A 17,889-nucleotide genomic window follows, 5' to 3' on the forward strand; every position below is an offset into this window, starting at 1 on the left:
TGGCCCCAAAATGGGTCTGGGGGGGGAAATAGGGGGAAATGGCCCCCAAATGGAAATGTCCCAAAATTGCCCCAAAATGGCCCCAAAATGGGGGTAAAGGGCCCTAAAATGGCCCCAAAAGGGGGGTAAAATGGGTCTGGGGGGGTAAAATGGGTCTGGGGGGGTAAGTAGGGGTAAAGGGGCACCAGAATGGGGAGAAATGGGGGGAAAACGGGTCTGGGGAGGTAAAATAGGGGTAAAATGCCCCAAAACGGGGGGAAATGGCCCCAAAATGGCCCTAAATAGGGCCCCAGTGCCACCAAATGCCCCTGGGGGCAGTAACGGGGGCAGGACCCCCCCCAAATTACCCCAAGTGGGGCCAGAGGCCCCCAAACGGCCCCAAACCCCAAGGAGGAAACCCCAAAGTCCCCCAGGGACCCCCCTCACAAAAGACCCCCTAAAACCACCCCAAAGATGCCCCAAAGCCGCACCAAAAAGCCCCAAAATAGCCTCAAAAAAATGAACCCAACCGCCCCAAACCGCCCCCGAAAAACTCGAAATGCCCCCAATTGACCCCAAACCTGCCCCGAATCCCCCCAGATGGCCCCAAATCCCCCCAAAACAGCACCAAATCCCCCAGAACTGCCCCAAACTTGCCCCAAATCCTTGAAAACTTGCCCCGAATTCCCCAAATCCTCCCTATTCCCCCCAAACCACCTCCAAGTACCCCAGAACCACCCTAAATCCCCCAAAACCTGCCCCAAATCCCCCCAAATGCCCCAATTCCCTCCAAACCCCACCAAAATACCTCAAATCCCCCAAACCTGCCCCAAATGACCCCAAACCTGCCCCAAATCCCCCAAATTTACCCCAATTCCCCCCAAATCTGCCCCAAATGACCTCAAAATACCCCGAACTTGCCCCAAATCCTCCCAAACTTGCCCCAAACCTACCCCAAATGCTCCCCAAATCCCCCCAAACTACCCCAAATCCCCCGAAACCTCCCCTCAAATTACCCCAAATGACCCCAAACCTGCCCCAATTTACTCCTCATATCCCCCAAACCTGCCCCAAATGACCCCCAACCTGTCCCAAATCCCCCCAAAATTTGCCCCCAATCCCTCCAATCCCCCCAAACCACCCCAAATCCCCCCAAAACCACCCCAAATCCCCCAAAACCTGTCTCAAATTACCCCAAATCCCTCAAACCTGCCCCAAATCCCCCAAATCCCCCCAAATCCCCCAAATCCCCCCAAATCCCGCAAATTCCCCCAAAACCTGCCCCAAATCCCCCCAAATCCCCCAAAACCACTCCAAATCCCCCCAAACCGACCCCCAAATCCCCCCAAACTTACCCCGAATTACCCCAAAATCCCCCAAACCCCCGAAATCCCCCCAAAACCTGCCCCAAATACCTGAAACCCACCCCAAATCCCCCCAAATCCCACGGATCCCCCCCAAACTGACCCCAAACCCCCCAAATTTACCCCAAATTACCCCAAAATCCCCCAAACCCCCGAAATCCCCCAAAACCTGCCCCGAATACCTGAAACCCACCCGAAATCCCCCAAATCCCCCCAGATCCCCCCAAAACCCGCCCCAAACCCCCCAAACTGACCCCGAATTACCCCAAAATCCCCCAAACCCCCGAAATCCCCCAAAACCTGCCCCGAATACCTGTAAATCCACCCTAAATCCCCCCAAATCCCGCGGATCCCCCAAAACCTGCCCCAAACCCCCCAAATTTACCCCAAATTACCCCAAAATCCCCCAAACCCCCCGAAATCCCCCAAACCTGCCCCGAATACCTGAAACCCACCCCAAATCCCCCCAAATCCCGCGGATCCCCCCAAACCCGCCCCAAACCCCCCAAACTGACCCCAAACCCCCAAATCCCCCAAATTACCCCAAAATCCCCCAAACCCCCCAAATCCCCCCCCGCCCCCCCCAGCAGGACTCGGCGCGTTTTGGGTTCGTTTTCCGGCTTTTCTTTTAAAAGGCGCCCGCGGTTTCTGTACAAAGTGACCCGAAACTGGGGTGGGTTTTTTTTTGGGGGGGGGGGGTTACAAGGGGGGGGGGCACGAACCCGGTAGAAAAATAAAGGGGGGGGGGGGTTTGGGGGGGGGGGCAGCCCCTGACCCCCCCGTAGTGTCTGGGGGGGGGCTTTAACGTACCTGGGGGGGTCAAATTTGGGGGAGGGGGCGTAAATTAATTAGGGGGGGGGCAGATAAACGAGCGCCCAAGTGTGTCCTTGCCCCCCCCCCAAAAAGGAGACCCCCCCCCCCAAAAAAAAGGCCCCCCCAAAAGAAGCCCCCCCCCACCGCTGCCGGTGGCGTCTTCATCGTCCTCATCGTCCTCGGCCGCGAGGGGGGGCCCCAAAAATTGTCTGGGGGTCCCCAAAATCGCTGGGGGGCCCAAAATGTTGGGGGGGCCCCCGAGAGCGTGGGGGGTCCCGGCTACGGGAGATGCTCAACCCTGCGGGGGGGGGGGGCACAGAGAAACGGGTGTCGGGGGGGGTTTTTTGGGGTGGGGGCGTTTGGGGGTGCCCCCCCCTCATTTTTGGGACCCCCCCCCCAATTACTCACGAGCAGTCGGCGGCGGCCGGGGGGGCCCGGGGAGTCGGGGCTGCGGGCGCCGGGGGCTCGGCCGAGCGGCTCCCGGAGCGGTCCCGGCCTGGGGGGGGGCAAAAAAAGGGGGTGAGGGGGGGTTTGGGGGGTATTTGGGGTCTGGGGGGAGATTTGGGGGGGTTACGGGGGGTGGTGGGGGGTTTGGGGGGGGATTTGGGGTCTGGGGGGGGGGATTTGGGGGGGGGGGGTTATGGGGGGTAATTGGGGGGTTACGGGGGGGATTTGGGGTCTGGGGGGGGATTTGGGGGGTTACAGGGGGTAATTGGGGGGTTTGGGGGGTATTTGGGGTCTGGGGGGATTTGGCGGGGTTATGGGGGGTAATTGCAGGGTTATGGGGGGATTTGGGGGGTTACGGGGGGTAATTGGGGGGTTATGGGGGGGATTTGGGGGGGGGGGTTACGGGGGGTAATTGGGGGGTTATGGGGGGGATTTGGGGTTTGGGGGGGGGATTTGGGGGGGGGTTACGAGGGGGGTAATTGGGGTTTGGGGGGGGGGGGGGGATTTGGGGGGGGTTATGGGGGGTAATTGGGGGGTTATGGGGGGGATTGGTGGGGTAATTGGGGTATGGGGGGATTTGGGGGGGTTACGGGGGGTAATTGGGGGGTTATGGGGGGATTTGGGGTTTGGGGGGGGATTTGGGGGGGTTACGGGGGGTAATTGGGGGTTATGGGGGGGATTTGGGGTTTGGGGGGGGGATTTGGGGGGGGGGGGTTACGGGGGGTAATTGGGGGGTTATGGGGGGGATTTGGGGTCTGGGGGGGGGTTTGGGGGGGTTACGGGGGGTAATTGGGGGGTTATGGGGGGATTTGGGGTCTGGGGGGGGGGATTTGGGGGGGTTACGGGGGGTAATTGGGGGGTTATGGGGGGGGGTAATTGGGGGGTTATGGGGGGGATTGGGGGGGTTACGGGGGGTAATTGGGGGGTTATGGGGGGTAATTGGGGGGTTATGGGGGGGATTTGGGGGGTTACGGGGGGTAATTGGGGGGTTATGGGGGGGATTTGGGGGGGGTTACGGGGGGTAATTGGGGGGTTATGGGGGGGATTTGGGGGGTTACGGGGGGGTAATTGGGGGGTTATGGGGGTAATTGGGGTTTGGGGGGGATTTGGGGGGGGGGTTACGGGGGGTAATTGGGGGTTATGGGGGTAATTGGGGGGTTATGGGGGGATTTGGGGGGTTACGGGGGGTAATTGGGGGGTTATGGGGGGGATTTGGGGGGTTACGGGGGGTGGTGGGGGGTTATGGGGGGATTTGGGGGGGTTACGGGGGGTAATTGGGGGGTTTGGGGGGGGATTTGGGGGTCTGGGGGGGATTTGGGGGGGGGGTTACGGGGGGTAACTGGGGGATTTGGGGGGGTATTTGAGGGATTGGGGGGGTAATTGGGGTAATGAAGGTAATTGGGGGGGCAATTGGGGGGGAAATGGGGGGGCAATTGGGGGGAAATGGGGTATTGGGGTGGATTGTGGGGGTAAATTGGGGGTAATTGGGGTTTATGGGGGGTAATTGGGGGTAATTGGGGTAATGGGGGGGATCGGGGGATATTGGGGGCAATTGGGGTTTATGGGGGGATTTGGGGGGTAAATTACGGGGTAATGGGGGGGTTGGGGGGTATTTGGGGTTAATTGGGGTTAATTGGGGGGTTATGGGGGTAATTGGGGGGTTGGGGGGTAATTGGGGGGTTGGGGGGTAATTGGGGGGGGTTATGGGGGGGATTTGGGGTCTGGGGGGGGGATTTGGGGGGGGGGTTACGGGGGGGGTAATTGGGGGGTTATGGGGGGTAATTGGGGGGTTATGGGGGGGGATTTGGGGGGGTTACGGGGGGTAATTGGGGGGTTATGGGGGGGATTTGGGGGGGTTACGGGGGGTAATTGGGGGGTTATGGGGGTAATTGGGGTTTGGGGGGGGGGGATTTGGGGGGGTTACGGGGGGTAATTGGGGGGTTATGGGGGTAATTGGGGGTTATGGGGGGGATTTGGGGGGTTACGGGGGGTAATTGGGGGGTTATGGGGGGGATTTGGGGGGGTTACGGGGGGTAATTGGGGGGTTATGGGGGGATTTGGGGGGTTACGGGGGGTAATTGGGGGGTTTGGGGGGGGATTTGGGGTCTGGGGGGGGATTTGGGGGGTTACGGGGGGTAACTGGGGGATTTGGGGGGTATTTGAGGGATTGGGGGGGGTAATTGGGGTAATGAAGGTAATTGGGGGGGGGCAATTGGGGGGAAATGGGGGGCAATTGGGGGGAAATGGGGTATTGGGGTGGATTGTGGGGGTAAATTGGGGGTAATTGGGGTTTATGGGGGGTAATTGGGGGTAATTGGGGTAATGGGGGGATCGGGGGATATTGGGGGCAATTGGGGTTTATGGGGGATTTGGGGGGTAAATTAGGGGGTAATGGGGGGGTTGGGGGGTATTTGGGGTAATTGGGGGTAATTGGGGGGTTATGAGGAGTAATTGGGGGGTTGGGGGGTAATTGGGGGTTGGGGGGTAATTGGGGGGGTTATGGGGGGGATTTGGGGTCTGGGGGGGATTTGGGGGGTTACGGGGGGTAATTGGGGGGTTACGGGGGAGTAATTGGGGGGGTTATGGGGGTAATTGGGGGGTTATGGGGGGTAACTGGGGGGTTATGGGGGTAACTGGGGGGGTTATGGGGGTAACTGGGGGGTGACACCACGGGGAGACACAAAATGGCGGGGGGACACAAAAGGAGGGGTGATACCGCCGGGAGCTGACACAAAGCGGTGAAAAACGCCAAAAGGGGGAAAAAAGCGGCGGAAAACCCCGCAGGAAGTGACCAAAAACGTCAAGGAGACAAAAAGTGTCGGGAAACGCCAGAAAAGGGGACGCAAAACGGCAGGAAACACCAAAAGGAGCGACGCGAAACGTGGGGACAAAATGGCGGGGGGACAAGAAAATGGCGGGAAATACCACGAGGGGACAAAAAACAGCAAAAAACACCACAGGGGGTGACAAAAATGGTGGGAAACACCACAGGGGGTGACAAAAAACGGTGGGGGGACAAAAAACGGCAGGAAACGCCACAAGGGGACACAAAATGGCGGGAAACGCCACAAGGGGACACAAAACGGCGAAAAAATACCACAGGGGGTGACAAAAAATGGCGGGAAACGCCACGAGGGGACACAAAATGGCGGGAAACGCCACGAGGGGACACAAAATGGGGGACACAAAATGGCGGAAATCACCACGGGGAGGCGAGAAAAAATGGTGGAAAATGCCACAACGGGGGTAAAAACGGCGGAAAACGCCAAAAAGGGACACAAAATGGCGGAGGGTGCCACAAAATGGAGCGGGGGGACAAAAAATGGCAAAAAACGCCACAGGGGGTGACACAAAACGGGAAAGAGTGACACAAAAGGGGAGACACAAAATGGGGGGTGACAAAAAATGGCGGGAAACACCACAGGGGACCCAAAATGGGGGAAAACACCACAGGGGTGACACAAAATGGAGGGACAAAATGGTGGGGGGCACAAAATGGCGGGAAACGCCACAGGGGGTGACACAAAATGGCGGGAAACGCCACAGGGGGTGACAAAAAATGGCGGGAAACGCCACAGGGGGTGACACAAAATGGCGGGACAAAATGGTGGGGGGCACAAAATGGCGGGAAACGCCACAGGGGGTGACAAAAAATGGCGGGAAACGCCACAGGGGGACACAAAATGGCGGGAAACGCCACAGGGGGTGACACAAAATGGCGGGACAAAATGGTGGGGGGCACAAAATGGGGGAAAACACCACAGGGGGTGACAAAAAATGGGGGAAAACACCACAGGGGGTGACAGAAAATGGAGGGTCAAAATGGTGGGGGGCACAAAATGGCGGGGAAACGCCACGGGGGGACACAAAATGGCGGGAAACGCCACAGGGGGGACACAAAATGGCGGGACAAAATGGTGGGGGGCACAAAATGGCGGGGAAACGCCACAGGGGGGACACAAAATGGCGGGAAACGCCACAGGGGGTGACACAAAATGGCGGGGGGAGCCTACAAAACGGTGAAGGGCGGCACAAAATGGCGGGGGGAGGACACAAAATGGCGGGGGGAGGACACAAAATGGCGGGGGGAGGACACAAGATGGCGGGGGGAGGACACAAGATGGCGGGGGGAGGCCACCGCCGGGCTGAGGCCCCACCCCGGCGGAGACCGCGGCGACGCCCCCGTACCGTGGGGACGCTGCGAGGCCACCACGTAGCTGACGAGCGTGACGTCCCCGCTGCCGCCCGACTCCAGCGGGATGGGGTGGACGCGGAAGTGCTCGAGCATGTCGAAGACGCTCCGGAACCAGAGGTGCTGGACGCGGCACTGCGCCTCCTCGTTCAGCGACAGGCGGAGGTGCTGCAGGTACGGGGGGTGTCGCGGCGCGAGGCGGGGGGGGGTCCCCAAAATCCCCCCACGGGGAAGACGGGACCCCAAAATCCCCTCAGGGAGGTTGGGACCCACAAAGCCCCTCAGGAGACCAGAACCTCCCCAAAATCCCCTTTTAGGAGCCTAGAACCTTCCCAAATTCCCCTCCGGGAAGCCACAACCCCTCGGGGAAGCCAGAATCTCCCCAAATTCTCTTCAGGGAGCCTAGAACCTCCCAAGATTCTCCTCAGGGAGCTTAGAACTTCCCCAGATCCCCCTCAGAGAAGCCAGAACCCCTCAGGGTGGCCGGAACCTCCCCAAATTCCCCTTTTAGGAGCCCAGAACCTCCCTAAATCCCCTCAGGGAGCCCAGAACCTCCCCAGATTCCCTTCAAGGAGCCCAGAACCTCCCTAAATCCCCTCAGGGAGCCCAGAACCTCCCCAAATTCCCCTTTTAGGAGCCCAGAACCTCCCTAAATCCCCTCAGGGAGCCCAGAACCTCCCCAGATTCCCTTCAAGGAACCCAGAACCTCCCCAAATCCCCTCAGGGAGGCCAGAACCCCTCAGGGAGGCCGGAACCTCCCCAAATTCCCCTTTTAGGAGGCCGAAACCACCCCAAATCCCTATCAGGGAGCCCAAGACCTCCCTAAATTCCCTCAGGCAGCCTAGAACCTCCCCAAAATCCCCTCAGGGAGCCCAGAACGCCCTCAAACCTTCTCAAGGAGGCCAGAACCTCCCCAAGTCCCCCCCTCAGAGAGACCAGAACCCCTCAGGGAGGCCGGAACCTCCCCAAATCCCCCTCAGGGAGCCCAGAACGACCAGAACCCCTCTCAAGGAGCCCGGAACGCCCCCAAATCCCCCGGAACGCCCCCCAAAAAGGGGAAAACGGCCTCACCTTAGCCTTGTCAAAGAAGACCAGAACCTCCCCAAAATCCCCTCAGGGAGCCCAGAACCTCCCCAGATTCCCTTCAAGGAACCCAGAACCTCCCCAAATCCCCCTCAGGGAGCCCAGAACGACCCCAACCCCTCTCAAGGAGCCCGGAACGCCCCCAAATCCCCCTGGAACGCCCCCAAATCCCGCCGGAACACCCCCAAATCCCCCCGCAATGCCCCCAAATGCCCCCGGAACGCCCCCAAATCCCGCCGGAACGCCCCCAAATCCCCCCGCAACGCCCCCAAATGCCCCCGGAATGCCCCCAAATGCCCCCGGAACGCCCCCAAATCCCCCCGGAACGCCCCCAAATCCCCCGGAACGCCCCCAAAAAAGGGAGGCGGCCTCACCTTGGCCTTGCCCTGGAAGTTGAAGGTGAGGACGTACTCGCCGCGCCGCGTCTCGCTCTGCCGCACCAGGAAGACGCCGTGGCCGCCCGTGCCGCCCGCCAGCACCAGCTGGGCGGCCTTGAGGCGCGAGAGGGTGCCGTGGAACCAGGGGTGCTCGGCCAGGGGGTGCCTCGGCCTCCGGGGGGCGCGTCCCCCGCGGGGGAGGGCGGGGAGGGGAAGGGGAAGGGGGCTGGGGGAGGCAGGGGTGGGGGGAGAGACGGGAGCGGCGGTGAGGGGCGAGGGCACGGAGGAGGGGGCGGCGGCGGGGGGTTCTAGGTGCTGGATGGGGCCCGAAGGGGCCTGGAAGTGGGGTTCTAGGTGCCGAATCGCGCCTAAATGGGCCTAAAAAGGGGTTTCTAGGTGCTAAATATCCCTAAATTGAACAGAAAATAGGGTTCTAGGTGCCAAATATCCCTAAATTGAATAAAAAATGTGGTTCTAGGTGCTGAATATTGCCTGAATTGAACCAAAACTGGGGTTCTAGGTGCTGTGTTAACCTGAAATGGGGACGGGAGATTCTAGGTGCCAAGTCGGCCCAAAATGGGCTTCTAGGTGCTGAATTAACCGTAAATGGAACTGAAAATGGGGTTCTAGGTGCTGAATGGAACCTAAACGGGCCTCAAGACAGGGTTCTAGGTGCCGAAATAACTCTAAATCAAACAAAAAATGGGGCCCTAGGTGCCAAATTAACCCAAAACGGGGCCGCAATGGGGTTCTAGGTGCTGAATAGAGCCTAAACAGGACCAAAAACGCAGTTCTAGGTGCCAAACTATCTCTAAAATGAAAAAAAAAAAAGACAACGGGGCTCTAGGTGCTCAATCAACCCGAAACGGGACAAGTAAAGGGTTATACATGCTGAACAGAGCCTAAATGGGCCTGGAAATGGGGTTCTAGGTGCCAAACCAACCCTATATTGAACCCAAAATGGGGTTCTAGGTGCCAAACAGTGCCTGGAAATGTGGTGCTAGGTGCTGAATAGAGCCTGAAAGGCCCTGAAAATGGGGTTCTAGGTGCCAAACCAACCCTAAATGGAAATGAAAATGGGGTTCTAGATGTCAAATTAACCCTACATGGGGCCCAAAGGGGGTTCTAGGTGACAAATCATCCCAGAATGGGGTTCTAGGTGCCAAGCTATCCCTAAATGTACATGAAATTGGGGTTCTAGGTGCCAAACCAACCCTGAACGGACACTGAAATTGCGGTCTAGATACCACATTAACCCTACATAGAGACAAAATGGGGTTCTAGATGCCAAGTAAACCTGAAAATGGAACTAAAAACACGGTTCTAGATGTCAAACTAGCCCTAAACGAACCCTGAAATGGGGTACAAGCCCTAAACACGTCCTATTTTGCCCCAAAAGAGGGGTTCTAGGTGCCAAACCAGCCCTAAATGGACCAAAACCGGGGTTCTAGATCCCAAACCACCCCTAAATGGACCCAAAGTGGGGTGCAGCCCCCTTAGACCCCCAAAACCCTCCCCAAATTCCCCCAAATTGGGGCGCAGCCCCCTTAGAGCCCCCCCACATTGGGATGCAGCCCCCTTAGACCCCCCCAACCCCCCCCACATTGGGGTACAGCCCCCAAGACCCCCCAACCCCCCCAAAAATTGGGGTACAGCCCCCAAGACCCCCCAAACCCCCCAAAATTGGGGTGCAGCCCCCTTAGACCCCCCCAAAGCCCCCTAGAATTGGGGTTCAGTCCCCTTAGACCCCCCAACCCCCCCCCAAAATCGGGGTACAGCCCCCAAGACCCCTCCAACCCCCCCAAATTGGGGTCCAGCCCCCTTGGACCCCCTAAATCCTCCTAAAATTGGGGTCCGGTCCCCCTAGAGCCCCCCCCCAAATTAGGACCCAACCCCTTAGACCCCCCAACCCCACAAAAATTGGGGTCCAGCCCCCATAGACCCCCCCCAACCCCCCCCAAACCAGTGTCCAGCCCCCTTAAAGCCCCCCGAAACCCATCTACGACCCCAGATCTTCCCCCAAAAGTGGCGCAGCCCCCCCAGGACACCCCCACCCCCCCCCAAAAAAAGGGGTGCCCCCCACCCACCCCAATACCTGCGCCGTCGGGGGTGTCGGGGAAGGGGCCGTGCAGCAGCGGGGGGCGAAGGGGGCTCCTCGATGGGGACCCGGGGGGGCAGCTCGGGGGCAGCAGCTCCGCCAGACCCCCGTAGGCGCCTGGGGGGGGCCCCAAAAATTAGGGGGGGCCCCAAAATTAGGGGGGGCCCCAAAATTTAGGGGGGCCCCAAAATTAGGGGGGGGCCCCCAAAAATTAGGGGGAGGGTCTTCTTTTTTAATTTGGGGGGGGGTCTCGGACTCACCCTGCGCCAGCTGCTCGCTGCTCTCCGAGTGGTTCGGGCAGGGGGGCGGGCTCTGCGCCTCCTCGCTGGGGGGGGGGGGGGGGGGGGGTTAACCAGCTTCTGACCCCCCCCAAAAATGTGCCCCCCACCCCGAAATGTGGCCCCCAAACGTCACCGCCGGGCTAAAATGGCCTCATCGCCCCCAAAATGCCCCCCCCCCAAAATGCCCCCACCCCAAAACGTCCCCCCCCAAAATCACTGCCACCCTAAAAGCCCCCCCAAACGTGCCCCCAAAATGCCCCCACCCCAAAATGAACCCCCCCCAAATATTACCCCCACCCCAAAATGTCCCCAAAATGCCCCCCCCAAATGCCCCCCAACCCCAAAATGCCCCCCAAGTCACTGTCACCCCAAAAGCCCCCCCGAAGTCACAGCCCCCCAAAAGCCCCCCCAAAATGCCACCCCTCAACGCCCCCACCCCAAAATGTCCCCCCAAAAGCCCCCCACCCCCAAAATGCCCCCCCCAAAAGCCCCCCACCCCAAAACGTCCCCCCAAATGCCCCCACCCCAAAAGCCCCCACCCCCAAAATCCCCCCCAAAATGCCCCCACCCCCAAAAGCCCCCCCAAAAGCCCCCCACCCCAAAACATCCCCCCCCAAATGCCCCCACCCCAAAAGCCCCCAAAACGTCCCCCCAAAATGCCCCCACCCCAAAAACCCCCCAAAACGTCCCCCCCCAAAATGCCCCCACCCCCAAAAGCCCCCCAACCCCCCCCACCCCAAATCCCCCCCCCCCAAAACCAAACCGTCCCCCCAGAACGCGTCAGCGGAAGCCAAAAGCGACCCCGAAACCTCTCTTTTTGGGGGTGCGGGGGGGGATTTTGGGGTCGGGGGGGTCTTGGGGTGCTGGGGGGATCTTGGGGTGCTGGGGGGATTTTGGGGTGGGGGGGGGTTTGGGGGCCCCCCGGAGGCACCTGGAGCCGATGCAGTGGCGGATGTCGCCCAGCCAGGCCGTGGCCTGCAGCGCGTCCGGCGCCTCCAGGACGTACTCCAGGGAGTTGTGGAGCTGGGGGGGGCAAAAAGGGGGGGGATCGGGGGTTACGGGGGGAATTGGGGGGCTACGGGGGTGGGACCCCGAATCCAACCCCCGGACCCGAAAGCAGCGAAAACGGCCCCGAAACGGGGGTTTGGAGGGCGGGAAGAGGCGGGAACGGGGGGCGACCCCAAAGGCGGGGGAGAAATCCTGAAGTTTGGGGGGGGCACAAAAGCCCCCCAAAATGGCCCCAAAACCCCCGAAACGGCCCCAAAGCCCCCCAAACGGCCCCAAAAGCCCCCCAAACGGCCCCAAAACCCCCCCAAGTGGCCCCAACCCGCCCCCCCCCCAAACGGCCCCAAAACCCCCGAAACGGCCCCAAAACCCCCCCAAATGGCCCCAAAACTCCCCCAAATGGCCCCAAAACCCCCCAAATGGCCCCAAACCCCCCCAAACGGCCCCAACCCCCCCCCCCCCCCCAAACGGCCCCAAAACCCCCCCCAAATGGCCCCAAAACCCCCAAATGGCCCCAACCCCCCAAATGGCCCCAACTGACCCCCAAACGGCCCCAAAACTCCCCCAAACGGCCTCAAAGCCCCCCAAAAGGCCCCAACCCCCCCGCCAAAAAGCCCCAAAACCCCCCCCAAACGGCCCCAAACCCCCCGAACGGCCCCCAACGCCCCCCCCAAACGGCCCCAAAACCCCCCACAGTGCCCCCAACCCCCCCAAACGGCCCCAACCCCCCCAAACGGCCCCAAAACCCCCCCAAACGGCCCCAAAACCCCCCCAAACGGCCCCAAAAGGCCCCAAATGTGCCCCAAAACGCGTGAAAAGCCCCCCAAGAGCCCCGAAAGCCCCCCCAAAAGACCCCCAAGCCCCCCCAAATTGCCCCCTAACGCCCCGAAGCCCCCCAAGACCCCCAAAAGACCCCCAAGTCCCCCCAACGCCCCCAAATGCCTCTAAAGGACCCCAAAGCCCCCCAAAGGTCCCCAAAAGACCCCAAAGCCCCCCCAAAAGACCCCAAAGACCCCCAGATGCCTCTAAAGGACCCCAAAGCTCCCCAAATGTCCCCAAAAGACCCCAAAGCCCCCCCAAAAGACCCCAAAGCCCCCCCCAAAAGACCCCAAAGCCCCCCCCCAAAAGACCCCAAATGCCCCCAAAAGCACCCCAAAGTCCTCCAAACCCTCCTAAAGCCCCCCCAAAAGACCCCAAACCACCTCCAAAGAACCCCCAAAGTGCCCCAAAGCCCCCCAAATTGCCCCCTCATGCCCCCAAAGCCCCCAAGAGACCCCAAAGCCCCCCCAAGACCACGAAAGCCCCCCCCATAAGACCCCAAAAGCCCCCAAAAGACCCCCAAAGCCCCCCCAATTGCCCCCTAATGCCCCCAAAGCCCCCCCAAAGACCCCCAAACCCCGCAAAAGACCGCAAAACCCCCCCAAAACACCCCAAAGCCCCCAAATTGCCCCCTCATGTCCCCAAAGCCCCCCGAATGCCCCCAAAGCCCCCCAAAGGACCCCCAAAGCCCCCAAACCACCTCCCAAATCCCCCAAAGCCCCCCCAAAAGCCCCCCAAGCCCACCTTGAGCACGAAGGTGTTCTCGCTGTCGGGCCCCTCGAGCGGCGTGGCGCCGCGGGCGGCCGCCACCTCGGAGCACGGCACCGTCACCCGCGCCTTGGCGGCCTAAAACAACCGGGGGGCACATAAAAACCGAGAAAAGACCCCCCGCAGCGCACAAATCAACCCAAAACGCCCCCGGGTCGGGCGTTTTCGCTACCTTCGGAGGGACGTAAAACTCCAAGACGTCGCCCTCGGCCGCCCGGCGCAGGAGCAGGCGGCAGCGCTGCCAGCGGCCCCCCGGGGCGCCCCAGCCCCCCGGCCCCCCCGCCTTGGGCCACCGCCAGCCCCAAGACCCCCTCGCGCCTCCTCTTCCTCGTGGCGACTTTATCGGCGTCGCGGCGGCGGCCGGCGGAGGCGCTCGAAGCGCTGCACCCAGCGCTCGGCCTCGCCGCTGCCCCCGAGGAGTTGGAGTTGGTGTTGGCGGAGGGGAGGAAGAGGAGGCTGCTGAGGAAGGCCGGGGGGCGGCGGCGGCGGCGGCGGCGGCGGGGGGGGTCTCGGGGGCCGTCGCCCCCGCCCCGCCTCGCCACTGCAGCACCCCGCGGACGCTGCGGCCGACGCTGCGGAGGGGAGAAGCGCTTGCGGAGCTTGGGTTTGGGGGTGCCGAGGCCGGGAGGAGGAGGAGGCTGAGGGGGAGGCTGGAGGGGGGGGACGCCTCCCCGCTGGTCTCCGAGCCCCCGGGGGCGCTGGGTGCCGGTGAAGGGGGCGATGTCGCAGCGCGGGGGCGAGGAGCCTTCGTCGTCGTCGTCGTCCTCCTCCTCCTCGTCGTCGTCGTCGTCGTCGTCCTCGGCGGCGGCGTCGTCGCGGCGCCGCTCGGCCTCCCGCGCCACCTCGGCCTCGAAGTGGGCGCAGGAAGCGCTGGGCGAAGCGGCGCCCGAAGGCGGCCTCGGCCCCCCGAACTGGGGGTGAGCCCCCACGAAGGCGCGGAAGCGGCGGGCGAGGGGGGTCGCGGGCGGCCGCCCGGGCTTGGCCCTCGCAGAAGTCGCGCCACGACGAGAGGTTTTGGGGGGGCCGCGGGGGCTGCGGGGGGGCTCGGGGCCTCCCCGCTCCCACCCCCCCGTTCATAGCGGGGGCGCCGAGGGGGGGACGGGGACGGGACCCCCGGTGCCCGCGGCGGGGGGGAGGGGGCGCCGGGGGGGTCCTCACCTGCGGGGGGAGGAAAAGGATTGCTGAAAAATTCCGCTATTTAGTCTCGAATCTGTTGTTTCGGGGCAAAACTTCCTCATTTGGGGAAAAACTTCCTCATTTGGGGCAAAATTTCCTCATTTGGGGCAAAATTTCCTCATCTGGGGCAAAACTTCCTCATTTGGGGCAAAATTTTCTCATTTGTGGCAAAATTTCCTCATCTGGGGCAAAATTTCCTCATCTGGGGCAAAACTTCCTCATTTGGGGCAAAATTTCCTCATCTGGGGCAAAATTTCCTCATTTGGGGCAAAACTTCCTCATCTGGGGCAAAACTTCCTCATTTGGGACAAAACTTCCTCATCTGGGGCAAAATTCCCTCATCTGGGGCAAAATTTCCTCATTTGGGGCAAAACTTCCTCATCTTGGGCAAAACTTCCTCATTTGTGGCAAAATTTCCTCATCTGGGGCAAAATTTCCTCATCTGGGGCAAAACTTCCTCATTTGTGGCAAAATTTTCTCATTTGTGGCAAAATTTCCTCATCTGGGGCAAAACTTCCTCATTTGGGGCAAAATTTCCTCATTTGTGGCAAAATTTCCTCATCTGGGGCAAAATTTCCTCATCTGGGGCAAAACTTCCTCATTTGGGGCAAAATCTTCTCATTTGGGGCAAAATTTCCTCATCTGGGGCAAAACTTTCTCATTTGTGGCAAAATTTTCTCATTTGTGGCAAAATTTCCTCATCTGGGGCAAAATTTCCTCATCTGGGGCAAAACTTCCTCATTTGGGGCAAAATCTTCTCATTTGGGGCAAAATTTCCTCATCTAGGGCAAAATCTCCTCATCTGGGGCAAAATTTCCTCATTTGGGGCAAAACTTCCTCATCTGGGGCAAAACTTCCTCATCTGGGGCAAAATTTTCTAATTTGGGGCAAAATTTCCTCATCTGGGGCAAAACTTCCTCATCTGGGGCAAAACTTCCTCATCCGGGGCAACATCCCTGCCCTCAAAGCTGAGATTTCCTCACTCGAAGCCGAAATCCTCTCACTTGAGCCCAAATCCCCCAATTTTCACCTCAAATCCCCTCGTTTAAGGCCCAAATTCCCCCATTTTGGCCTCAAACTCCCCTGTTTAAGGTCTAAATTTCCCCGTTTTGGCCTCATATCCACTCATTTGAGGCCAAATCTTTCCTTTGGGACCCAAATCCCCCAAATCCTCTCACGCAAGACCAAATTCCCTCATTTCAGCCCCAAATCTTCTCACTTGAGCCCAAATCCCCAACTTTTGCCTTCAAATGCTCTCACTTAAGCCCAAATCCCCAACTTTTGTCTTCAAATCCCCTGACTTCAGGCCCAAATCCTTTCTCTTGAGCCCAAATCCCCCGTTTTGGTCTCAAATCCCCTTAAGGCCCAAATTCCCTCATTCTGGCCCCAAATCCACTCACTTGAGGCCAAATCTACTTTTTGAGGCCCAAATCCTCTCACTTGAGACCCAATTCCCTCATTTGAGGCCAAATCCCCTCGTTTTGGCCCCAAATCCGCTCGCTTGAGGCCAAATCCTCCCTTTGAGACCCGAGTCCCCTCACACGAAGCCCGAATCCCCTCTTTGAGCCCCAAATCCCCGCATTTAGGACCCAAATTCCCCCATTTCAGCCCCAAATCCCCTCATTCAAGGCCCCAAACTCCTCTTTGAGACCCAAATCTCCTCATTTCAGCCCCAAATCCCCTCGTTTGAGGCCAAATCCCCTTGTTTGAGGCCAAATCCCCTCAACTGGAGACCAACCCTCTCATTCAGGACCCAAATTCCCTCACTTCAGCCCCAAATCCCTTCATTTCAGCCTAAATCCCTCCTTTGAGGCCCAAATCTCCTCAACTGAGGACCAATTCTCTCAGTTGTGACCCAAATTACCTCATTTTGGCCCCAATTCCCCTCATTCAAGGCCCAAATCCCCTTGTTTGAGGCCAAATCCCCCCTTTGAAGCCCGAATCCCCTCATGCGAGGCCCAAGTCCCCACTTTGAGACCCAAATCCCCTTGTTTCAGCCCCAAATCTGTCACTCTAGGCCCCAAACCCCCTCGTTTGAGCCCAAATCCCCCTTTGAGTCCAAATCCCCTCGTTTCAGCCCCAAATCCCGTCACTCGAGGCACTAAATACGCTCTTTTGAGGCCAAATCCCCTCAACTGGGCCCAAATCCTCCCAACTGAAACCCAAATTCCCTCGTTTCGACCCCAAATCCCCTCACTTCATCCCAAATGCACTCGTTTGAAGTCAAACCCCTCCTTCGAGGCCCAAATCACCTCACTCAAGGCCCAAATCCCCTCATTTTGGCCCCAAATCCCCTTTTTTAAGACCCAAACACTGCTTCAGCCCCAAACTCTCTTGTTTGAGGCCAAATCCCCCTTTCAGCCCCAAATCCCCTCATTTCAGCCCCAAATCCTCTCAACTGGGACCCAAATTCTCACATTTTGGCCCCAAATCCCCCTCACGTGAGGCCCCAAATTCCCTCTTTGAGACCCAAATCTCCTCACCCTAGGCCCAGATTCCCTCATTTTCACCCCAAATCCGCTCATTTGAGGCCAAATCCCCCCTTTGAGGCCCGAATCTCCTCACCCGAGGCCCAAATCCCCCCTCTGACCCCCAAACTCCCCCATTTTGGCCCCAAATCCCCTCACCCGAGGCCCCCATTCTCCCCACTTTGAAACCAAATTCACTCATTTTGGCCCCAAATCCCCCCGTTTTGCCCCCAAAATCTCCCCCAGCTCCCCCAGACCCCGCCCCCTCCCCTCAAGCCCCGCCCCCTCCCTCAAGCCCCGCCCCCTCCCTCAAGCCCCGCCCCTCCCCTCAAGCCCCGCCCCCTTTTCATTTAACCCCGCCCCTTCAGGCCCCGCCCCCCTCTAACCTGCGCGGGGGGGGGGTCTTTAGGGAACCCCCCTTCTCCACCCTCCTCCCACTTCCGCTTCCGGGCCGCCGCCGCCCCACTTCCGGTTCCGGCCCCCGCTTCCCACCTCCCCCCCCCCTCCCCGCTCCCCCCTCCCCACCGGGGGCCCCCCCCCTCTTACCATAGAGACGCGCGGCGCAGAGCGGCGCCCGCGGGGCATAGAGGCGAGCGGCTAGAGCGCCTCCCCGGGGCCTCCGGAGCCCACCATAGAGACGCGGCCCCGCGGCCTAGAGCGTCCGCGCGGGCCCCGCGGGCCGCTCCGCCCCGCCGCCGCCGCCGCCACCATAGAGGCGACGCTCCGAGGGCCAGAGCGCCGCCCCGGGGAGGGGGGGGGTCCTCCGGGCGGAGGAGCCGGCCGCGGCGCGCTGCGCATGCGCGGGGAGGGAGTGGGGGAGGCAGCGCGCATGCGCGCGCGCGGGGGGGGGCGGGGCTGCGAGGAGGGAGTGGGCGTGGTCGCGGTGAGGGGGCGGGGTTACGGCGGGGGCGTGGTTACGCCGAGGGGGCGTGGTTACGCCGAGGGGGCGTGGTTACGCTGCGAGGGGGCGTGGTCACGTTAAGGGGCGTGGTTACGGCGAGGGGGCGTGGTCAGGACGA

The 17,889-nt window shown here is 60.6% G+C and overlaps 1 protein-coding gene across 1 annotated transcript; it reads right to left on the bottom strand.

Moving 5' to 3' along the window:
* Nucleotides 1–2,372: 2,372 nt before the first annotated feature.
* On the bottom strand, nucleotides 2,373–17,665 carry LOC136787051 (SH2B adapter protein 1-like). The gene is given in 13 exon segments (XM_066984173.1): nucleotides 2,373–2,454; nucleotides 2,565–2,652; nucleotides 6,792–6,963; nucleotides 8,253–8,481; nucleotides 10,351–10,470; nucleotides 10,614–10,678; nucleotides 11,566–11,657; nucleotides 13,203–13,304; nucleotides 13,399–14,083; nucleotides 14,085–14,134; nucleotides 14,137–14,179; nucleotides 14,181–14,384; nucleotides 17,417–17,665. Coding segments are annotated over 13 exon segments (1,908 nt in total). The 5' UTR covers nucleotides 17,456–17,665; the 3' UTR covers nucleotides 2,373–2,435.
* Between the last annotated feature and the right edge of the window lie 224 nt (nucleotides 17,666–17,889).

This window comes from Anser cygnoides, chromosome 28, assembly GCF_040182565.1.
Source record: "Anser cygnoides isolate HZ-2024a breed goose chromosome 28, Taihu_goose_T2T_genome, whole genome shotgun sequence".
Taxonomy (NCBI): Eukaryota; Metazoa; Chordata; class Aves; order Anseriformes; family Anatidae; genus Anser; species Anser cygnoides.